The sequence below is a fragment of the Vombatus ursinus genome, unplaced genomic scaffold, assembly GCF_900497805.2.
Source record: "Vombatus ursinus unplaced genomic scaffold, bare-nosed wombat genome assembly UNPS02014945.1, whole genome shotgun sequence".
NCBI lineage: Eukaryota > Metazoa > Chordata > Mammalia > Diprotodontia > Vombatidae > Vombatus > Vombatus ursinus.
This window is the reverse complement of record NW_020954723.1, coordinates 6899501-6925070: the sequence shown is the minus strand read 5'-3', so window position 1 is coordinate 6925070 and position 25570 is coordinate 6899501. Positions and strand designations below refer to the sequence as shown.

At 34.5% G+C, this 25570-nt stretch overlaps 1 protein-coding gene and 1 non-coding gene across 2 annotated transcripts in view; one reads left to right on the top strand and one right to left on the bottom strand.

Annotated features, from left to right (window-relative positions):
- Positions 1-25570, bottom strand: part of EML5 (EMAP like 5) — a 182298-nt gene that overhangs the window by 86945 nt on the left and 69783 nt on the right. Inside the window, exons 14-18 of the mRNA XM_027844842.1 lie at positions 24369-24555; positions 17172-17277; positions 10532-10625; positions 3281-3381; positions 1329-1531 (exon numbers count right to left, since the gene is read on the bottom strand). Of these exons, the coding sequence (XP_027700643.1) occupies positions 1329-1531; positions 3281-3381; positions 10532-10625; positions 17172-17277; positions 24369-24555 (691 nt within the window). The remainder of the gene's footprint in view (positions 1-1328; positions 1532-3280; positions 3382-10531; positions 10626-17171; positions 17278-24368; positions 24556-25570) is intronic.
- LOC114030209 lies at positions 18959-19061 on the top strand. Its single transcript, XR_003567565.1, has one exon. It is a non-coding gene; the product is annotated as a U6 spliceosomal RNA (small nuclear RNA).

Below are 25570 nucleotides of genomic sequence, written 5' to 3'. Positions count from 1 at the left end.
GTTATATTGAGAAGTTAGTGTATAGTTTACTTGGCCCTGGTCAGACTGTAATTGTTAAATATTGTTTACAGCTGGGGCAGCTAGGTGGTGCAGTAGATACGAGTTCCAGCCTTGGAGTTAGGAGGGCCTGAGTACAAATCTGGCCTTAGCCACTTGACACTTACTAGCTGTGTGACCCCAGGCAAACCACTTAACCCCGATTGCCTCACCAAAAAAAAGGCAAAAAAAATATTGTTTACAGCTATTTAAAGTGTTTAATTCTGAGAGTCCCATTTAAGGAAAATGCTGATAAGTGAAATAACATCCTGATAAGGATGCTCAAGACGGCAAAGACTATATGCAATGTAACATTTGGAAAAAGAAACTAAGGATGACTGGCCTGAATAAGAGAAGTCCTAGGATGGGCTAGGCCATAGTAGTTCTTGAAATACTGAAAGGGCCATCACATGGAAGATGAACCAGATCTTTTCTACTTGATAATAGAAGGCAGAACTGGGAGCACTAGAAGCTGCAGACAGAAATAGATTTTTGGCTCAAAAGAAGGAAAAACCAGCTCCCACCCCCAAACTATAGGCATTCACAGGTGGCATCATCCACCTCAAGAAGGAAGCAGGCTTCCCTCAGCAGAAGCCCCCAAGAAAATACTAAATAACTACCTATTAGGACCCTTATAAAATGGATTTCTGCTCACAGATGTGTATCTCTGAGGTCCTCTCTGATTCTGAGATTTTGTAATTTGGTCAAGTGGAAAGTTTTTTCTAGAAGTTCAATAGTGAGATAGATAAGGAATGTAGGATAAAACATGGAGGGACACCAGGGAGAAGAAAATGATTATATAAATATAATTTATACAGTTTAACACATAACAATGTAGGTATTTATAATGGTATTTTAAATATTTATCATGTATATAGTATATGTGTGTATACATATACATATATATGCATATATATATGTAGTATATGTGTGTATACATATATATGTACCCTTTATCCCCTGGCTGCCAAAGATAATGATGATATCTCCTTTAAATGAAGCTTTATCAATGAGAACGAGTGTCAATACTACCCTATAACATGAGAAAAATTTTTTATATAATTATTTTACTTATTGTACAAAAAGTGGGAAGAACTGAGAAAAGTGAGGCAGGCCAAGCTGCCAAGACACAATCCATGTTATTTCCTGTCAACCTTCTAGTTCCCAGACTGATTACTACTATTGGGTGGCAATGTCAGTGCAAAGGCGTTGCTCCTTTATTTATAGAATCACTCACTATACATTATTGGGAAGACAGAATTGTATATCCTTCTAATTGACAATTTACTTACCTTTTCCAGAGCATGCATACTGAATACTGGTCCATCATGTGCTTTAACAGTTTTTATGAGAAAAATGTCTTTCCAGATACACACATCTCCTGTTGAAGTTCCAGAGAATGCCATCTCTTCAGTCCAGCCATACACTGCACACATCATTGTGTCACTTTTCCCCAGGGGACCAACGTAGCCCTTTCTCCCAATCAATCCTCCCCCTATTTTAGAATTAAAAATCATATTATTAAAGTACTACTTTTAAAACTTATAAAATTAGAAATCACTGTAATTTCATTCTTTCTACAAAAAAAAAGCTAGGCAGTATTAAAAAGTCAATTTATGATAATAACTAACATTTTTATATCACGTAATACTTACAAAGTGCTTTACCTCTATAAAGTAGTATTACAAGGATCATAACACCATTTTACAGAGAAAGAAAATAACAGTCAGAGCAATGAAGTGACTTGTCCACTGTCACACAACTATTAGATACACAAGCTAGGGATAAGAAGGGTTATACAAACTCCAAATCCAGTTTTCACCAATAGTTGTAAATCTACCTATGAAATCAACTCCTTGCTAAATCACCTCTTGGGATGAGTCTAATTCAGGTATTTATAGTGGTATTTTTCGTTTATATATAGAGAGCTGGAATGGGGGGCCAATAATTATTTTTCAAGATTATTATACTAAGAACATGAATAAAAACCGCCACAACCTATAGGTAATTTTATAAACCCTTTTAAAACCTGGGATTGTAAATAACATGCTGGCATGAAAGAGCAATGATTCTGAGAGAAAACGCTAACAATGATATATTAAAGGAAAAATCAATAGCACACTTTAAAAGAATCAAAGTAATCCGTGCACTTCTAAATCTGTATACCTATAAATGTTTACTCACTGAAGTCTGAAAGTTCACTGTTTCATGAAAAACGGCTATCCAAATAAAAATATCACAGATATAACTAAATATTCAGGCTCAGCAAGGCATTTTTGGATATGCTCAAAGTGGGAATCCATCTTGACCATATTTTTATAATAGTGGGGTTTTCTTTATCTTTCTTTTTTCCTTCAGTGGATGGGGGAGGTGGGAAGGAGGAGGTGAATGCTTGATAACTGAAAAAATTAAATCAATTAAAAACAGAATATGTATAAAAATACATAGTAATTGTGATGGCACATTGACAAGTACAGGAATTAGGAAAGTCCTTTTAAAGGAGAAGGCACCCAAGGTGAGCCTTGAAGAGAATGATGGATTCCAAAAGGTGGAAGAGAGTAGGAACAGCATTCTAGACATGAGATGGCAACCTTTACAAAGTCTTGGAAGTGAAAGAGAGAGTGTTGTATACAGGGAACAGCAAATATGCCGCCTGGAGTCATCTGCACCTGTTAAAGTTCAATTAGTAGTTCCCAGAAGAATTTAGAATGAAATTAAAAGAGGGAAATCTTCCTTTTCTTTAACAGGCACTTGATGTGTCAACAATTTCAATACTTTATTATGCATTATTAGGTTTATTGGATTTTACCCAGCACTTGTTCTAAATCTTGGTATTTGTTAAAGAGGAAAGACTATTTAAGATATGAGAACATTTTGTGTACAACAGTTACAAATGACTAAAAAAAAGTACCATTAAGTCAGGACAGGAGTTGAATTATTGTATAATTGTAACAGTATCACTGAATTCCTTGGTATATCCGTAAGTAAGTCATTAAACCTTAGGATTTTAGCTTACATATAAATATTAATTCCGATAATGTTCTACAATACTGTATGGCAATGATTAATTACTAAATTATATAACATCTTGCAAATATGTAATGTTTCTAATATGGCTAAAAAGTTCAAAATGCCAATAAAATATTTTTAAACTAGTTTTTAAAATACTTAGAAGAAAAACAGAGATTATCAAGAAAATTAATATTTCCTAAACAACATCTGAAGAAAAAATGCCTTTCCTCACCCGCTCTCCGCCAAAATTTCATATGTTTAATACCAGCTGTAATCAACTTGTCAGGCATATACGGGTTCATCTTCACAACAAAAATCTTATCTTTATTTCCTCTGAAACAAAACCCAAAATGTTTAGTTTTTACTTTTTGGATAATATCTCCCCTAAGAATTCAATAACCATTAACTAAGACTCAATAAAAATATACAGAAACTATATTCAATATATTCAATAAACTATACATAGGATATGACATGTAATAAAAATAATAATGAAAACAGCTAGTATTTATATAGTGCTTGAAGGCTGGCAAAATGCTTTACATATATTATTTCATTTGATCCTCACAACAATCCTCTGAGGTAAGTGTTATTATCATCCTCATTTTACAGACAAGGAAACCAACTAAGTGTGATATAGAATATGATAGCGGTAATAGAGAGATCTAACCAGAGTGTTCTAGGAAAAATCTGAGAAAGAAACAAACATATTCAACTGAAGGGATCAGGCAAGAGATAGTACAACAGGCTGGATGTTGAAAGAAGAATTTCAACAAGTGACAATAGGGGGATATGGAGAGGAAATGATGTTAAGATAAATCCAGAAAGGGAGTTTGGAGCCAGATAGTGAGAGCCAAATGCCAGGCCAAGGAGTCTGAACATTTACCACATAAGAATAGGATGTTACTAAAAGTTTTTTCTCCATACTTAATTAAAAACTTAATATTTAACATTAAATACAACGAACTAAACTTGTTTTGTAACTCTTTACATTTAAATTGATTTAAACCACAAAACATCTTATTCCTAATTATTCATCAGGATTCTTTGTCCATTCATTCTTTTCATTTTGCTACTGGTTCTTTTTTTCTCACTTTGCATTATTTAATGAAAGTCCTGATAAAGACTTCTTTATATTTTTCATATAAATCTGTTTTTCTACAACCCCATCAGCATTAAGCTTTGGTGCTTTTAATTATTTTTGCTAATTTGGCAGACATAAGGTAGTCTCCCAAAGATGTTTTAATTCATATTTCTTTAATGGTGAGATTGAGCTTTTTAAAAGTGATAATTGGGGCATCCAGGTGGCGCAGTGGATAGAGCACCAGCCCTGGAATCAGGAGCACCTGAGTTCAAATCCAGCCTCAGAAACATAACACTCACTAGATGTATGACCCTAGGCAAGTCACTTAACCCCAACTGCCTCATCAAAAAAAAGTGATAATTAACAAGTTGTATTTCTTCCTTTGAATATTACCTGTTCATATACTTTGAGTATTTTTTAGGACTTGCTTGAGGTAGAGCTTTCTTTAACTCTCTTGCCCTGTAACTCTCAATCCTTCAGTCACTATACATACAAGTCCAGGATCTGCTAGCTTTTCTCTACCCTATGTTAGGTCTATAAGAAAATAATTTACAAGCAACATTTTTTTGGTCCCAGGGAGTGGCACGGTAAGAGCTCTGAACGAGGAAGATTATTTTGGGAGATGAGGAAAGAATAGATCAAAGACAGAGAGATCAGTTAAAAGCCAGTTACGGCTTCCATTCAGGTGAATGATAAAATAGGATAAGATTAGAAAAGTGGCAATGAATAAAACAGAAAGGAGAGATGTGAGAGATATTATGAGAGTAAAATAGACAAGTCTTAGCAACTGATAGGATGAGAGTGAAGGAGAGGGCAGAGTCAAAGGTTACTGCAAAGCTTTTAGGCCTACGTAACTGGGAAAGATGGTGGTACCAACAATAGCAAGAGGCAAAGTTGGAAAGAAGAGTCATCTTTGAATATTACCATTCTTCTCTGACCACTCCCTGATTCCACACTTCCTTAGCATTTGTCCCTGAGGTCTGTACTATAGTTTGCTGCCTAGTGAGCTCCTTTGTCTAACTCCAGATTAAGAGTAATCAGAATATGATACACTTTTTCTAATCATTGTATTTCTCTTAGATAGTGAAGGGCTATCTGCTAGGCAGTTCATGAGCTCCAAGGGTATCCTTAAAACATCAAGGAAAAGTAAAGAAAGATCCCAGCATGATGGGTACATCCACATTTGATGAATTTAGGGAAAGATGAGTCACACAGGATGGGTTACATATTAATTTACTAGATGGAATATTTATATTTTTGCGATCAGAGATACACTGAAGTATTTTGAGCATCTCTATCATTGGTCTAAGATTTTCCCTCCTCTGCTTTACTCCTCCTTTGTTTAGGTAGAAGGCCCATCTTTGTCTCACAGATGGGAGTTTGGTAAAATATTTCTTAGACTACACCAACAGTTTACGTTGCATCCTGTTTAACTGGCTGTTCCTTAAATATGTGACAAAGTTTTCATGTAAATTTATGTGTTCATCATGGTTTCCGACCCTCTGAGAGATCATTTATAGCTTGCTCAATTTCTCTTTTGGAGAATAGGTTATGATTTTCTATTTCCTCTTCTCTTAATCTGAATATTTTCTATTCTGGCAAAAATTAGTCCATTTAAACAAAAACAGTTTTGTTAGCATATATTTGTGTATGATGGGTTCTGATGATTTTCAATATAAATCCTAGCTCTCATTTCTTCCTTTCTAGTAAACTGAGCTATTAGTTTGTCCATTTTATGAGGCTTTAAAAAACTAGCTCTTATTTTTATCTTCATAGTCTTTATATTTCAATTGTTTTTTTCCTTCTTTGATTTTTAAGATTTCTACTTATGCGATTTTGAGGGAGAACTATTAATTTTCTAATTATCTAGTTTTCTAGGTGTATACAAGTTATTTTTTTCTCGAGTGACAAATTTATAGATATAAATTCTTTCCCTAAGCAATGCTTGAATAGCATCTCATATATTCTTGTATATTGTTTTAATTATCATTTTAATATAATTATTTATTGTTTATCCACTTTGCTTTTTGATCCACTTAGAATTAAATATTGGCGGCTAAAACATCTATAAACATTAAGGTAGTTGTTGGTACTCTAAATGTGTGATCCCTGTTCAATGACCAGTTAGTGGATGTAATACTAACAGAATTAAATCACATCACTCCGAACATAACTGCTACAAATGAAAACATAAGATAAAAGGAGATTAAAGCAAAACTGGTTCACAGGTTCTCCTTGGATAAGAACTGGTTTTATCATGCTTCCAAAGGCAACATTTCTTGGTCATCTTTATATTGCAGTGCTCATGATGAGTATTTGAAAAAAGATCATTAAGTAAGTGCAGTTTATGAGTTAACATGTGGTGCAGAAGATGAAGAGGTAAATAAAATATATGAAGAATTCAACAAGATCCTCCAAATTGAATCAACATTTACTTTAATTCTTAGTGACTACTACATAAAGATGAGAATAAGTAAGGTTAGTGAAAACTGTGCTGGAAAATATGGCTTTTGAGGAAGGCAAGAGAAAAACCAAGCTACATAGAAGCCTCGTGTCTTCATGCCATTTCGAGTCCCATTTTTGGTGGCAATTGTCTCTCCAAATGATTTTATGGTAACACAACTTCCATATGAGAACAAGAAAAGAAGAAAGCCTACAAATAAGACTTACGTGCCCTGATGAAATTTGAGTACATTCTTTAAAACTGGCTAGACATAGGGATTGGGAAGGTACTGTGACCCTTCTAATCTTTATCTAGACTACAGCAATACAGCTAGTTTCCACTTAAAATAAGTGGCCAGTTCCGCAGACCTACCCCTCCCCTTCTGGGGCTCCAACCACAGTCAAGCGGCTTTAGTACCTAGAGTGGAGGACCCCTGACTCAGGGCTGCACCAGTGATTGCAGCTGCTGCTCAGACAACCCTCCCCATCATTTACACAAAGTGAGAAATGGCATTAAGTGAGAAGAGACAGTTCCTTCCAAGAAGACTTCCCAGCTTTCTCCCTATTGTATAAATTCAGTCTCTAATGTACAATAGAGCTGCTCACTCCTTCAAAGGGTAGGTTACAGGATGGTAATTGGTGAGGAGTAGGGTGTTATTTATTACTTCCATTTTTAAATCTACATTTCAAGATCTCTGGACACAGTAACTGAGGGAAATGAGAATAGGGATTGGAATATTTTTTCATTTACTTTTGATTAACCAACAAGGAAGATGAGTAGGATCTTATCTATTATATATTATTTCAGGGAATAAGGAGCTATTCAGGCCTAGATAGGCATTAATTTATGAAGTTATAGTTGGGGAAAGAAGGCGAGAACTTCTTGGCTGGTTTCAGAGGTGAAAGCAAGAACCAATTAAACTATATATGTTCACAGGATAGTAGTCAATTTTAAAATGCCTAGTCAATGCAGGGACAGTGGTCTTGGTTTGTTCTCTTAAGATACAGCAATGTGTAAATCTGTGTATGCATGTTCAATTCATTTATAGTCCCCAAAGAAAGGAAAGCAATTAAATTCTAAGAAGGAAACATATCCTCCTGTAGCAACCTCTCTGGACTAAAGTCTTCACAGGTTTTCAGGGTTTCTGGAGGGTAAATACTCTCACAGAATTTCTGGGGGCACTCTCTGGGAGGAATGAAGGTCCTAGGCAGAATTTATTAATGGGAGAAAGAGCCCGGCAGAGCTGAAGGATGTTCCAGGCTGAAAAGGCTAGGATCACTGAGGGAAGTTCCAGGGTGAGATAGCAGCTGATCATTAATATCAGACAAAGGATGAAACAGGAAAACATATGCTTGCCAAAGGTATTTGGTATTTGCCACAGTCATGGAAGAAATCCTGTGGAGAGTCAAAGTAAAGAAGAAATATTAAAAGATGGAAAGGTCTTCCAAAAGCTCCTGTTTGTGAATGACATAGTGCTGATTGCACCAAATCCAAAGTCAGTGCTGAGTCTCTAAGTAAGATCTATACATTTTCAAAAGATCTTGGCCTCTTCTTTCCTGTGGTACTTTCTCCACAATCTTTCAAAGATGAATGACAGGTTTGGCAAATATACCAGGTCATTCATTTTTCAAAATAGTTTCAAGTAGAAAGATTACATATTAATGGAGAAAGTCACAGATGGTATTTTTAACAAAAAAAGTGACCAAAAAGACAACAATAACTACTGCATGACATGGTAGAAAGAGTGCTAGACTGAAGTCAGAAGACCTCGGTTCAATACTTCTTCAGACAATTACTATTAAAGTGTTTACTATGTTCTAGACACTGAGCTAAATGGTAGGAATACAAAGAAAGATAAAAACCATATGCCCTCATGAAGCTTATATTCTCTTGGGGTGAACATGCAAATAACTAAGTACACAGAAGATACACAGAGTATGTGAGAAGTAATATGAGCAGCAAAGGGGACTAGCTGGGGGAGGCCTGTGTAACCCTGGGAAAGTCAATTAACTTTTAAAGCCTCAGTTTTATTATCTTTAAAATGCAGATGAAAACACTTGTACCTACTTACTTCCTTGTTGTGAGAAAAGGATTTTATAAGTCCTATTAGTGTTAAACTTGAACTACTGATCCACATGCCTTTCTCACTCCTGCTTAAAAGGGCTTTGGCAAATGCCCAGATCACTCAAGATGAAGGCATCCCTGTGAGAGATGTTAGAAACCTAATTCTGGGAAAAGATATTCTGCATTCCCCTACCTGATGGATGGCTAAAATAAGACACAATCTCTTTTTCCCAGAGTGTCCAAAGATGAAAGTCTCATTCACTCACAGTATGAGTGAGTACCTTGCAGGAAACTGGGTAGAAAAGGGTACCTTTTCTTCCCTTTTGGCCTTGTGGCCTAGAGAAACAGGATTACAGTTTTGATCTGTTTGGTTTGTTCTTTTCAGTTCCAGGTGCAGTAAATGGAGTCCCAGACTCTTGCGCTCAAGCCACAGGGACCTTGAAGAAAGGATTCCAGGCCAGATATTGCTGACAGTTCGGCAGAGAAGCCCTGAGAAGCTAGGGCTATGGGACAAAAGTCCAGCAGAACTTTGAACCTGGAACTTGGTAGAATTGATCCTTTATAGGAATACAGAACCAAACTTCCTCTTCTCCTCAGAGACTAAAAGGTGTAGTGAAGATTATGCCCCAATGCGTTAAAAGTAGTTGTTCTCCTAGACCCCAGATAGCAAAACAAAGAACAATAGATAGAAGTTGTAAAGAGAACCACTTGGGCTTCCTAATAATTGCTATTCAAAAGTGGAATGGCATGTCTCAGGAGGTTGTGTTCCTCCTCACAGGAGATTTTTCCAAACAAAGTTGATTGACAAGCTGGGTATGTAGTAGAAAAGGGATTCTTACTCAATTAAGAATGGGTTTAACTAGATGGTCTGTAAGTTCCTTCCTACTCTAAAGTTCATGGAGTTCACTAAAAAAAAGCTTTAGTGGCTCCCTGTGGTCTCTAAATAAAATAAAAACTACTCAATCAAGCAGGTAAAGACCTCTATGGTCTGACTTCATCTTGGGAAGCCTGCGTTACACACTGATTTGGAAATACAGTGGATTTGGAGTCAGAAGAGGGACTGAACTAGTTCTACATACTACCCATGTGATCTTGGGAAAGTTATTTAACCTCTCTGGGACTCAATCCCCTCCACTGTAAAATGGAAGTGCTGGACCAGACAGCCTCCAAGGTCCCTTCCAGCTCTAAATGTACCATCCTGCGAGCCTACCTTTCCAACTTTATTTTACATTATATTTTACATTATTCCCTTCACACATTCTATATTTCAGTTAAACCTGAGTAGCAATTATTCCCAATCCCTGAAGTTTTCTCTGTCTCACTTATACTGTCTCACCTTCACAAGCCATCCCCCCATGCCCAGGATGTGCTCCCTTCTCAAATGTACTGCTCTGAATCCTTTTCTTCAAGGCTCAGTTCAGATCCACCTTTCCCATAAATCCTTCCCTGAATCCTGTTTTATTTCTTTCTCTTCAGATTACTTACCTGTGTAAAGGTTATATCCTCTCCCTCTTTCCCCAGGAAAATACATATTCTTTAGGTCAGAGATGGTTTCTTTTTTGTGTTTACACTCTCAGCTGACTAGCCCAGTGGCTTAGATATAAATGCTTATTATGTTTGTTGAAATGAGCAGAGGGGTTGCAATCTGCACTGGTACAGGCAGCACCCATACCAACCCAGTTACAAACCCCCGAAGAGGGGAAAAGCCGAAAGTCAAGAGATAAAATGGAACAAATATGCAAAAAGATTTTGAAATGTATATTAATATGCTGTACTTGTGGTAGCAAAATTGTTTTGATCTTTTAAAAAGCTCTAGTTAAAGATATTTTCAAGTCCAAAGACATTTCACTCTTTCATTGATGTTGTTGATGAGTTTAGAGTCTTTTCTCTACCTTGTAACTGACAGTTTCTCGCCTTTCTTCCAGTCCCATAACACAATAGTATGACTATCATCTATTCCAACTGAAGCCAAACGTTTGCCATCCGCTAAAAAAAAATTAAGCAGAGAGAAAAAGAGGATATATGTTAATCATTTAACATTCAGCAAATAAATATAATTAGTGAAATTTCCAATATCAATAGAAAACTGAATTTATAATATTCATTATAGACTTTTAATGAGTTATCGTATATATAAACTGCAGCAGCAACCAGGGCTTAAGACAGGATTAGTAAGAAAGTTGGACGTTAACCACACAAAAGTTAATTACATCTGATTATACTCTTTAAGGTAGACCTCAGTAATCCTAATAATCCATCACTTTGGGATATGAGGTCTCAGAAGTGAAAGGGAGGAAAAAAAAACCAGAAAAGTGAAGAGGAAGAAAAAAGTGAACAAAGAAGAGTGAGAAGAAAAGGTGAAATAAGTATACTTCAGGGCAATATCCACTCTCCAGGGAAAAAGAATTAAAGCTGTCAAAAGGAGTACTACTCCTTCCCTTCACAAATATCAACCATCTTTAGTATTTTCAGCAATTTTATATAGTTAACCAAGGAAAAGGCAGAGGTCATGTACATGGTTTGACTGTTTTCAATTCAAAATCCATAATTTTAGCTGTCACCACTGTCAAGTTCCAAGTAACAGGTGAGTTACCTAAAAAATCATCCAATCCCATCATCTAAATATAATAATTATGATAGAAAGTACTCAGACAGCCTGAAATTCTGCTTTTCTTCCAATTGCATGAACACTCATCTGATCCCTAATGATACTAGTAATATTACTGTATCTAACTTCATGGTTTTTCCACATATTTTATTTATTTAACTTGTGGCAAAGTTCTTAAATATAGGTAACACCTTGTTACTAAGTGAAGAGCAACAGAAAAGGTAAAGTATTAGTTTAGAGTTTATTGCTGTAAGATTCCTATTTACTATCTTTCTTTCCTTTCCCGTATTTCCACGGGCTTCATGGTTTTATTCTAAAACATGTAGTTTTCAACAATTCTAAAACTTTTGTCAGAGAATCAAAAAATATCAGAATTGAAAAGAACTTCAATGTCCACCTAGACCAGTTTATACTTCATTAGAGAATGCTCAACAACTGGATACCTATCCTCTAGGTGAAGACCTCCAGAGGCAAGTCATTCCACTTTTGGATAGTTTTAATTGTTAGAAAGACTTTCCCTGGCATCAAACGTAAATCTGTCTCTGTGCAACTGTTATCTGTTGACTGTCTAATCCTTCTTCCATATGACATCCTTTCAAATATCTAAGACAATTATTTTGTCCACAAGACTTCTTCATTAGACTAAATAAACTCATTTCCTCTAAATGATTCTCATATGGCATGTACTCAAAAGTCCTTCACCACAGTAGTTGCCCAGCTCCTCTGAATGTTCTCCAGTTTAGCAATATTTTTCCTAAATGGTAGCAGGCAGTACTACACAAATACTCCAGGTGCAGTCAGTCTGACTAATGCAGAATACAATAGAATAAGCTATCAGTTCTTTATTCCTAGTAGTTACCTAAAGCTCTGAAGACAGTGTCAAGTCAGGGTTTTTTGTTTTTGGCTTCTATGTCGCAAGGATATATTACTTTGAGCTTGTAGTCCACTAAAATCCCCAGATCTTTTTTAGACAAATTGCTCTTTAAACATACCTCCCTCAACTATTACTTAAGTTTATTTTTTGAACCTTACATTTATAAGACCAAATATTCATCCCTATTAAATTTTAGCTTATGAGATTCAGTCAAATATATTAGCCTGTCAAAAAATTTTTTTGCATCGTGACTATCATCCATTGCATTTGTTACCTATCCTACACAACTGTGTTTTATCTGCAGATGAGATAAGAATGCCTCTATTCCTTTATCAAAGGCAACAACAAAATGCTAAAAAATCAATAAGGCAACTACAGAATGAAGAGACCTGATGTCAAGTTTACATTGAATCATTAATGACTACTCTGAGAGTATAGCAATTTATCAAATTTACAGTCTAATTGTACTATCATCTAGTACACATCTCTATATTTCAATAAGAAAAGCATGAGATACTTCATCAAATGCTGTGCTAAATTCATATATATAAACTATATATCTATAGCATATCCTTAAAATCTGAGTTTAGTAACTTCAAAAAGGAGATGAAGCTAGTGTGGCATGACCATATTTGTTATCACTGCTTCCTTTTCTACAAGAACACAATTTATTTTTAAAATAATATATTCTAAAATTATGCTGGGAATAGAAATCAAGCTTACTGGCCTAAAGTTTGTGAACAATTTCTTCCTCCCTTTTTTGAAATCATGACACATGCCCCACTCCACTCTGGAGGGCTTTTCCCTTCATAATGTTTCAAAGATTACTGACAGAGGCTCAGCAATCACATATTCCAGTTAGGATATAGTTCATCTAGGTCAGATAACCTTAATGGATAAAAGGCAGGTACCCTCAATATATCCTACCTGATACTGGTTATTAACTCCTCCTTAGCCATTCTTGGTCTGTCTTTTCTACTCCAAAAGAAATTCTTTGGCAACAAAGGTAAAAATTGAACTCTTTATTAAAAAATGAATTTAATTTAGAGGAGAAACTTCATCACCTATTGAATTAACCCAATATGAAATAATTTCTACACAACTAAAAGCTGATTTGTTACATGAAAAGATGAGATAGGAAGTCCTGTCATTTGATCTTCACATACAAGGTAACAGAACTCAGACAGCTTCTTATAATCTCAATCCAAGAAAAGTTCAAATTTTGCATAATGAAGTAAAATTTCCATTTAGATAAATTACAGAATTTCAAGTTGAAAGGGACTCAGAAGCCATTTAGTCAAATTCATACTTGAACAAGAATCCCCTCTATAATGATACCCATCAAATGGCCATCTAGAATTTGCTTTAATATCTCCCATGAAGGGGAACTCACAACCTCACTTCTGCTTATTCTGTTGCAACTGCACCCAGTGCTCTTAGTTCTGGTCCTCAGAGCCAAACAGATCAACTGTCTCTTTCATGTACAGTTGTCATGGATCCTTTATGCCTTCTCTAGGCTAAAGATCTTCCTCAGGTCCTTCAACTGATCTTCCTATGATATGAACAAAAAGCCCTTTACAATCAGACTCATTCTGATGGAAGTTCCTATTCGTTTCTGCTTTCGAGAGCCAAACAAAACAAATATAAATTTTCTTCCACATACCAGCTTTTCAAATAGTTGAATACAGCTACTATGTTTCCACTTTAGCCACCTTAGTCCTATATTCTCCAGAGAAAACATCCCCACTCTCTTTAACTGACTTTCATATGTCACACACCTTTCACTGTCTTGGTAACCCCTCCTCTGCATGTTCTCTAGCTTCTCAATGTGCTAAAATCAGTCCAGATCATTTTTAGATAAACTACAGTCTACCCATCTCTCCTATGTCTTGTACTTGTACATACGATTTAAAAACTCAAATGTAGGATGATGTGTGTATACACACACATTCCCACTAAAAGTAATCCAATGTTCTAGACCATCACAATCTTTCTGAATCCCAGAACCTTCACTGAACGTGATCGCTATCCTCTTAGCTTTGTGTTATGTGCAAATTTGATTAGCACGTCACTTATGCCTCAGACAACACAGTGCATTGGACAAAGTGCTTGCCTTGGAGTCAGGAAGTCCTGGGTTCAGATAGTATCTCAGATATTTACTGGCTATGTGTCCCCAAGCAAGTCCATGAGCCTCAGTACCCTAATCTATAAAATAGGAATAATAAGTATCTACCTCATAGGGTTGTGAGGATCAAGTAAGATAATAAAGTTATAGTTGTTGTTAGGTCCTTTTAGTCATGTCTGACTCTTTGTGACCCTATCTGGGATTATCTTGGCAAAGATACTAGAGTGGTTTGCCATTTCCTTCTCTAGTTAATTTTACAGATAAGAAAATAAGGCAAAGAGGGCTAAGTGACTCTCCCATGGTCACCCAATAAGTGCCTAAGGCTGGATTTGAACTCATGAAGATGACTCTTCCTGTCTAAGCCCACTCTTTCTACTGTACCACATAGTTGCCCCTAATAAATGGGAAGCACTTTACAAACCTTAAAGTACTATATAAATGTCAGCTATTATTGTTGTTGTTGTTTGCTGTTAAATAACACTTGATCAAAGAACAGATCCTTGCAGCAGACTAGTAGAGACAGTATTTCAAGTCAACATTAAATTATTAATGACTACTTCTTGAGTCTTGCCATACATTTAGTTCCAAATCTTCCTAACTGTTCTATCACTTAGGCCATGCCTCTCCATCTTTCCAATAAGAATAATACATCACATTTTGTCAGATGTTTAGCTAAAAATCTAGGTAAATTTTATCACAGCATTCACCTGATCTACCAGTATAATAATTCTGTCGATAAAGGAAATGAAATTGGAATGGTAATACTTGTTATAAATGAAGTTATAATGGTTCTCTTCGACGATCATTTCCTTTTTTAGATATATACTAATCACCCCTTTAATAATAACTTACAGGATTAAAATAGGATTGGAAATAAAACTCACTGGGGTACAGTCTGTAAACTATATTTACCCTTCTGTTATCCCATGGTACCTCTCCCATTATCCACAATCTTTCAAAAATCACTGATGGTGACTCAGCAATCTTATATGTCAATTCTTTCAGTGTAATGTCTGAAAGATATAATTCCAGTATATCTTTACTATATATAGTTCATTTGGACTTGGTCACTAGAACTCATGAGGGTAACTGGTTACTCTCTTACTACCTCATTACTTATACTGGAGATCAACTTCCCGTTACTTAATTATGTTGTTTCCTTTTCAGTCCTATGAATTCTCCCTGGCAGAGAAAATTAGTTGAGAAGTTTTTTCCTTCTATTCTTGGTTATCAATGTCCTACATGCTCCAAAGAATAGACCTAGCCTTTAACTGGTTTTCTTTTCCCCTCTAAGAATTTTTTTTTTGGCTAGGCAATGGGGTTAAGTGACTTGCCCAGGGTCACACAGCTAGTAAGTGTTACGTGTCTGAGGCCACATTTGAACTCAGGTCCTCCTGAATCCAGGGCCAGTACTCCATCCACTGCACCACCTAGCTGCTCCCCCTCTAAGAATTCTTTTGAAAAATTCCTTTGTCATCCTTAGCTTTCCTAACTAGTTTTAAGTTCTTTCTAAATTTAAGCACTCCTGACACAAAATTTTACAAAACCATGCCACATTTTTATATTCATCCTCTGTTACTTCCCTTCGCTGCCATTCTGTATTTATTTTTTAAAGATCTGATGGATGATGCACTCTCTATATATCTAAATCTGTCTCTTTAGATAACTTGTACTCTTTATTTTAATCATAATTTTTTCTCCCTGTGTCTTCAAATTTCATTCTTGAAGGTTCCCATCTTCTTCTAGGTTGGATTCCTCTGCAGAATTTTAGTCCACAGGATTCAACCTGTAGCCTTCTCTGAACACCTTGAACTCTGCTATCCCAAAGAGAAAACAGATTGCCAATTTTCTTTTTTTTGTAAATAGAATTTAATTTTTTCAATTACATATAAAGACAGTTTTCAACATTAATTTTTTATAAGATTTTGAGTTCCAAATTTTTTTCTCCCTCCTTCCCTCCCACATACCCTCCCCAAAACGGCAAGCAATCTGATGTAGGTTATACATGTACAATCATGTAAACATATTTCCAAATTAGTCATGCTATGAAAGAAGAGAGAGAACAAAAGGGAAAAGCCACAAAAAACCAAAAAATTGAAAAGATTATGCTTCCATCTGCATTCAGACTCCACAGTTCTTTCTCTGGATGTGGATAGCACTTTCTGTGATAAGTCATTTGGAACTGTCTTGGATTGTTATATTGCTGAGAAGAGCTAAGTCTATCAAAGTTAGTCATCAAACAATGTTACTGTTGCTGTGTATAATGTTCTCCTGGTTCTGCTCACTTTGCTCGGCATCAGTTCATGTAAATCTTTCCAGGTTTTCCTGAAATCCACCTGCTCATCATTTCTTATAGTACAATGGTATTCCATTACATTCATATATCACAACTTGTTCAGTCATTCCCTAAATTGATGGCCATTCCCTCAATTTCCAACTCTTTCCTACCATAAAAAGAGCTGTTATAAATATTTTTGTACATGTAGGTCATTTTCTCTTTTTTATGATCTCTTTAGGACACAGACCTCGTAGCGGTATTTCTGGATCAAAGGGTATGCACAATTTGACTGTCCTTTGGGCATAGTTCCAAATTGCTCCTCAGAATGGTTGGATCAGTTTACAACTCCACCAACAATGCATGAGTGTCCCATTTTTCCCACATCTATAATTTTCTTTTCCTATCATATTTGCCAATCTGATAAGTGTGAGGTGGTATCTCAAAGTTGTTTTAATTTGCATTTCTCTAATCAATAGTGATTTACAGCATGTTTTCATATGACTACACACAGCATTAATTTCTTCAACTGAAAACTGCCTGTTTATATCCTTTGACCATTTATCAACTGGGGAATTATTTGCATTCTTATAAATTTGCAGACTGTCAATTTTCAAAATAATTTTCATTAGAGTAGAAAAGAGTCTTACCTGAGAAGTCAACAGCACAAACACCATATTGATGATAGCCCTTTAATATTGACAGTGGTTTAATGGTCTCTGTATCCCATATGTGTATTGAGGGATCTCTACCTACCTAAAATAAAAAAGATAAAGAAAGTAATTGTAGGTATTTAATTGACTCTTTGATTTGAAGATTTGCTCAAAATACTTTTCAAAACACTAAATTTCACTCCATTAAGCTATGAATACATTAGAAATTAGATTCAGGAAATAAGTATTTTTTTCATATATTCTTCTCGAGACTATCCTATATGTCTTCATAACAATCATCAACAAGAAGCATTTCTTGAGAACCTATTACACAAAAGGCACTACTAGGCTTAGGTGTTATGGATGTAAAGTTGCCATCAATCTAGTTAGGGAGACTGAAGATGCATATATGAAAATTAAACATTATGAGGTACCATAAGGATAAATATGTGGTAGAAAGAATTACTGAAGGCCAATACAGTTAATGGATTAAATAATGAGTAATAACAACAAAAATAGGTAGAATTATTACAACTAGAGAAATAAGAACGTTTTAATAGGAGTAAAATTTTAGCAAAGGCTTTGAAGAAAGAAACTGTAAAAGTAAGACTAGGGAAGTAAATATACAGCATGAGATAATAAAACTTAGACTGCTATACTAGAGCTTAAGATATTGTAATAAATGACCTCTTTAGCAAGGCTGGAGTATGTATAATGAAAATTAGTGAAACATATGTTTTTGCCTAAAGATTTCTGGATCTAATCAAGAAAATTTTATTTTGAAAATGTAGGAGGAAGAAAAATAGCCTAAAATATCTGCAATGTCATAGAGAGCAACAGATACGACAAATAACTAAAGAGAATATTCCAGCAGCAAACAGGGAGGGTGAGGGGAATTTTGCATTAAGTGATCTGTATAGAAGGTACAATGCTTGTGTTTCGGTCAGTATCAAGTAGTAATTATATATGTCCACAGTGGATATTAGTCTTCATTTTAGAGGAAAGGTGAAAGGACTAGGGCAATACATCTCTATTTTCCATTTATATGAAAGAATAAAGTTTTTCCTTGAAAGAATTGAAGAAGAGCTTCAAGAAAGAAACAGAGAAACAGTTCATTAAGGGACCTTCTAGTAAGAACGAAGAAAGACTGAAGATCTCACTTCCAGCGAGTATGAAGAGCAAGGAGACTTCTGCAGTGATGTACCCAGAATATAGAATATTTGTGTTTTTGCTACTACTAAGTGACTTATGTACGGGTAGTCTTCCTCCCAGAAGAAAAGGTAAATGAACTCAAAGAATTCCTCTCTACTCTCCTGGTTATTGGAGAGAATGAAATATTTCTTTAAAAAAAAAGAAAAACAAAATATAACATTGGCTTCAATGTAAAAACAAAGAAGAAAAAAGATATGAAGAGAAAGAACGCAATGTTAGATGGCTGGAGGATAGATGGGACAATGAGAAGGAAAGGAAGGACTACTAAATACTTGGAGCTAATGAAGACACAAAAAATCTCTTGCCAAAGAAATTGGATTCCTTCCAAGAATTCACACGGACAGAAATTACGCTGCCAGAAATCTAAAGAGCAGTGCTAAACATCATGAAGAACTGGGCAAAAAACTGAAGTCCTTAGGTATATGTGCTGTTTTTATCACTGCTGTTGAACACAGGCAAAGGTTTCAGCAAAGAGAAGTAGGATTTCCAGGCCAGTGATTAAAATATAGGAATAACAGCCTCCAGGCCATAGATTCCTAATAAGGGATGATAAGCATATATTTGTTCTGTATTTGCTTCATTAGCACACATACTAAAATTAGAACTATAGGGAGAATGTCAGCAGGCTCCTTGAACAAGAAAGATCTACAAAGTCATGAAACACTGCACATTTTTCAGTACTAGAAGTATTTAGAAAGATAGTCACAATAATGCACTGCTGGTGGAACTGTAAATTGGTTCAATCATTCTAGAAAGTAATTTAGGGAAGGAGGTGGAGTCCAGATGGAGGAACGCAGCAGTACAGTCTAGCTTTCCACCATATCTCCTCCATAAATATCTGGAAAATTCACCAAACTGAGTTCTGATCAGAAAAAACAAGAAAAAGTCATGAATAACTTTTCCAGCCCAGGGTGGCTTAGAGAGAGCTCTTTAGACAATGGGAACAAAGTCTGGCCAGGCATGCACATGCAGTGAACATTTCAGCATCCAGAGACTAAAAAGAGACTGGGCACCAAGGCAGGAAGAACTGAAGCCGAAAGAGATCTCAGGGGAATCCTTAAAAAGTAGAGGTTACAGGAACAGGTGACATCTGGAAGCTCTGTTGTCCACTACTCAGTTCTAGGTCACAGATTCAAGGCAGAGAAGAGTGGGTAGCAACTGACTTCTTCCTACTGCTGGCATGCCAGTGAGAGAATAAAGACAAAGCTGAAGAAGAGAGGTCTCAACCCCTCTCCATTTGAGCCACCATGTGGACTATTCTCTTCATTATTTATTTTTTCATTTTAGGTGAAGGAGATTAATTTGGAAGTTACAACCTTGTTGGTATCTAAAGATCAGGAGAGCAAACCACCTGACATCCTGAAGTCTGAGAGCTGAGTTGCAAGGCAGCCAGCCCAATATCAATGCCCTGAGAAACAGGGGTAAGATTCAGCCAACATCGATGCCACATTTGAATGGGAACTTTGTGGGACCAATGCTACACAGGAATTTTATTAAGTCTGAGTGTGTGCAGAGACAGGCGGAACAGGGGGAAAATGTATCCCTGAGGTAACTACTGCTTTGTAAAAGCTAACTGATACTAACTGGCTAAATGGAACTGGGGTGTTAAATCGCTGGCAGTTCACAATGGGGCTGGTGGAACACAATGGAATGGAAGCTTAAACCAATAGCATTAGAGAAGAAACACACCCACCCAACCTTTCAGGGGTACCCCTGGAACCCTAAGTGGAAGATGTACTTGTCCTGGCATTGCTGTATATGTAATGGAATATTACTGAGTTGTAAGTCAACAAGCATTTATTAAAAAACTACAACGTGCCAGGAACCGTGCTAAATGATAGAAAGAAACAACAAATATGAAAATAGCAGAAAAAAACACGGAGAAACTTTTATGAACTGATGCAGAATGAAAAAAGCAGAACCAAGAACTTAATACATATCTAATAATGATATTTTTAAAAAAGATATCAAAATGCTGCTGAATTCACATGAAATGCAAATGGAGAATAGAGACACTCTTCCATCTTCTTGGTAGGAGATGGAAGACTATAGATGGGATGTTGTATGCACTTCTATTTGTTACTAGGGTTTAATAAAGGTATATTGGGGGAAAAACAAAAGACATCTTTTAAAAACAAAAGGCATAAAAATGTTTATCAAAATACTTAATAAACTGGAATCACTGTTTAATTTTTCATACATTTAATTATATCTATCATTTTTGATCCCAAGAAACTAAAAAATGCACATAATTATTTTTCCTGCTTTTATGTATTTATGTAAGTAATAAACATAGAATATCAGGAAAACAAAATCTCTTAATTACACTGCAAGATAGAACAAACATTCATGTTTATGCATACAAACATAGGTGTGCAGATTCACTTTCTGCCATACAAAATTATATCTACTATCAGGAAAAAAAATTTTTTTCAGGCTATTGTCCAAAACAAAATCAGAAATGATGCTAATTTTAAAAACATTCTTATATGAAATATCCCAGTATTCATCCACACTTCACTGCCTATTTACAATTTTGAGTAATTTCCTTAAACATATTTTACTTTTTTTAGAATCTCTACCAAAATAATTCTTCATCTTTACTGAGGTCATACAGAATTAAGCAGTCTGGTAGGCCCAATCTTTAGAAGAAAATACAATCTTCAACTTATCTGTAAATACATAAAATTCTTTAAGAATGCACAAAGAAAAGCATCACCAGTTGAATACTTTTCCTAGTTTTCAATATGGGCTTCTGTTATTTCAATTACTATAAGCCAGAATGTGCTCCTATGTCTATTGCAAAGTGAGAACATATTTTTTTCATTTATTTACAAAATGTGTGGTAGAGAATACCTATTGCTTAGGTAAGATAGTTTAGGTTATCTGACTTCTTCTTCTGGAAAAAAATGTTATTTAGTTTGCTATTTTAAAGGGAAATGCCTTAACTGTGTTCTTAATCAAACTGTAACCTATAGTTTTATGTTAATATAATATAAAAATGGCTTTTAGAACTATCTAGATTAACAAAAGAAGAAATCAAATATTTAAATAAACCTATTTTAGAAAAAGAAATAGAACAGGCCATAAATGAACTTTCTCAGAAAAAAAGCATCAGGACCAGATGGATTGTACTGAATTCTACCAAATATTTAAAGATCATTTAATTCCAATATTAAATAAATTATGTGGAATAATAGACTAAGGAGTCCTACCAAACTCCTTTTGTGAAACAAATATGCTAATAATACCTAAACCAGGAAAAGCATAAATAGAGAAAGAAAATTATAGACCAATTTCATTAATGAATCTGGATGCAAAAATCCTAAATACCAGCTAGGACACTATAATAATATATTACAAAGATTATACATTGTGACCAAATAGGATTTATACTAGGAATGGAGGGAAGGTTTAACATAAGGAAAACCATTAACGTAATTGATTATATCAATAACAAAAGTAAAAAAAAACATATGGTTATATCCATTAATGCAGAAAAAGCTTCTGATAAAATACAACACTCATTCTATTAAAAACACTACAAAGTACAGGTATAAATGGGTATTTTCTTACAATAAGAAGCATCTACCTAAAACTATCATCAAGCATTATTTGTAATGGGGATAAGCTAGAAGCCTTCCCAATAAGACCAGGAGTGAAAAAAGATGCCTATTATCACCAATATTATTCAATATCATTTTAGAAATGCTAGCAATAGCAAAAAGAGAAGAAAAAGAAATTGAAGAAATAAGAATGGGCAATGAAGGAATAAAACGATCACTTTTTGTAGACGATATGATGATATACTTGGAAAATCCTAAAGATTCAACTAAAAAGTTAGTTGAAACAATTAATAATTTTAGCAAAGTAGCAGGATATAAAATAAAGCGAAGTAAATCATCAGCATTTCTATATATCACCAACAAAACCCTGCAAGAAGAGATAGTAAGAGATAGCCCATTTAAAAAAATTGTAGACAATATAAAATACGTGGGAATATACTTGCCAAGACAAACCCAGGAACTATAAAACATTTTTATACTAATAAAGTTAGATTTAAATAACTGGAGAAGTGTTAATTGTTCAAGGGTAGGCAGAGCCAATATAATTTAAATGACAATTCTTCCTAATCTATTCATTCAACGCCATCCCAATTAAATCACAAAAAAATATTTTACTGAGTTAGAAAAATAATAAAATTCATTTGAAAGAACAAAAGGTCAAGAATTCAAAGGAACTAATGAAAAAAAATGTAAAGAAATGAGGTTTAGCAGTACCAGATCTTAAACTATATTGCAGGGCAGTAATTATCAAAACTATATAGTACTGGCTAATAGAAAAGTAGATCAGTGGAATAGATCAGATCTACAATACACAGCAGCAAATGAATACAGTAACTTTGTGTTCGACAAATATAAAGATTTAAGTTTTTAGGATAAGAATTCATTATTTGGTTAAAAAAATTACTAAGAGGGCTGGGAAGCAGTTTGGCAGAAAGAGAGCACAGACCAGTATCTTATGTCATTTACCAAGATAAGTTCAAAGTGGATATATGATCTAGATAGAAAGGGAGATATCACAAGAAAATTACAAGAACATGAAACATATTACCTATCAGACTTATGGAGAACAATTTATGAATAAACAAGACAGAATATCGTGTGGTGTAAAATGAATAATTTTGATTACATTAAATTAAAAGGTTTTGTACAAATAAAATCAATATAGTCAAAATTGGAAGGAAAATCAAAAATTAGGGAAATTTTTTAAAGATAATTTCTCAGATAAAGGTCTCATTTCTCAAATACATAAAGAACTTTGTCAAATCTATATGAATATGAGTCATTCTCCAATTGATAAATGGTCAAAGAATATAAACAGCACTTTTTCAATGAAGAAATCAAAAATATATATACTCATATGAAAAAATGCTCTAAATCATTCTTGATGAGAGAAATGTAAATTAAAATAACTTTGAGATTGGCTAAAATGATAAAAGGGGAAATGTTGGAGAAGATGTGGAAAACTGGGACACTAATTCACTGTTGGTGGAACTGTGAACTGATTCAACCATCTTGGAGAGCAATATGGAATTATACCCAGAGTCATAAAGCTGTGTATACTCTATGATCCAGAATACCACTACTAGGTTTGTTTCCCAAGGTGATTAAAGGGAAAGAAAAAGAACTTATATGTTCCAAAATATTTATAGCAGCTCTTTCTTTGTGGCAAAGAACTGGAAACTGAGGGTATGCCCTTCAACAAGGGAATGGCCAGACAAGTTGTGGTATATGAATGTGATGGAGTACTACTGTATAAGAAATGATGAGCTGGTTGACTTTAGAAAAACATGGAAAAACTTAAATGAAATAATGACAAGTGAAATGAGCAGAACCAATAAAACATTGTACACAGTAACAGAAATATTGTCATAAGAACAACTTCAAATGACTAATTCATTTTGAGTATCATAAATACTCAAATCAACTACAAAGGACCTATGAAGGAAGATGCTATCCACTGCCAGGGAAAGAACTGATAAAAGTTTTACAGTATGATTTTACATGTATGTATGTATATGTGTATATATATATATGCATATATAATTTACGAGTAGTGTTTATTACATAGTTTTTTAAGTAAACAGTATGAAATGGAAAAAAATTTATGTTTTTATATTGAATCCTCGTTTTATGCTGTGTACATGGAAATGTTCTTTTTATGTCTTTTTGTATTTAACTTCAAAATGAATAAAATTAATTTTAAAAATGGCTTTTAGAAATCAAAATAAAACACATGGAGTTGTTTCTGTTCTGAAATCCACTACATTTTTTTAAAATTTCATTCTGAAAAGCCCTCTTAATTCTTCATATTCACATTTCTACAAATGTAGGAATTGCAAAATACAAAAAAGTCTAAAAATGAATGAATTTATATATATCTCACACAAATACACAACTCCTAAAATACCTAACCTACCTGGCCTGTTGCCACATAGTCTTTTAGAGGATGAATTGCCAGACAGAGAATGTCATCATCATGACCCAGATAAAATCGTTGTGTATTCTGTTGTCGATTATAAATTACACCCACAGCTGCAACATGGTACACAATTTCACCAATCTGAGTGTAAAACAGATTACTCCGACAATCATAGCCTCTGTAACTAAAACAGAAATAGAATCAATCACATTAAATTATGCTTGTATTTTAAACAATCCACAAAAGATATGCATATTATTACATTAACTTGTCTTAAAACAATCATTAACAATTCAAAGAAGATATTACTATGTCAGGCACAACAAATATCTGTGACACAATAGAACTAAAAAATACTAAAATGCTAAAAGTAATAAATTTCTTTTCATACCAACTTTCTTCAGCAAAAAGGAACCCAATTTATACAGAATATCTTTAATTAATGGAATATTCTGCATAACACACTGAGAAACATATGGAAAACTTCCTAACAATTACAAATGTCAAAAAAACCCTGAAGCAATGGCTGAAAGACTACTTTAGGTGTTTTACAGATGGGGTTTTTGCTTCAAGTAGGTCTTAAATGATCTTTTAGAATCCTTTAAGCTCTGAAACTCTATGATTTTATGAATATACTTTCCATAGTTGCAGAAGAGAAAAATCTTTCTGCCACTTTCAGATTCCTAATCACAACAGAGCATAAGTGAACAAGATTTGGGTGACTTTCTGACAGAAGAATCTCGAGTACTTACGTATATTTCTCAAAAACCATACACAGAACTGACATGAAATCTCAGAAACAAAAATAGCTAATTTTTAAAAGGAGAAAGTTTTTCTCTCATGGTGGATAACATAAAATCTTCCATTCTCCCTGAATTAAATGCAAAAAGAGATTTCTTTGTGTAATGGGTTTTTTTTATATTTAATGTCTTTCTAGACAAATGTAGAAACTATATATTACTTATTAGTACTGAAATGTTAATTATGAGATAAGAATAAAGACCAAGTGCATGATAATCACATCCTTCCTAGGTCTCAGACACAGTCTCAGAGTCTGGACTCCTCTGTAATGTGAATTGCTTATTGCACTCAATTCAACAAAGTCAGAAGTTCACTTTGGAAGTAAAATGATGTTTTGGTTATGAGAATTAACTCAAAAACAGATAAAATGAAAACATTCTAACTACATTCAATTTTTA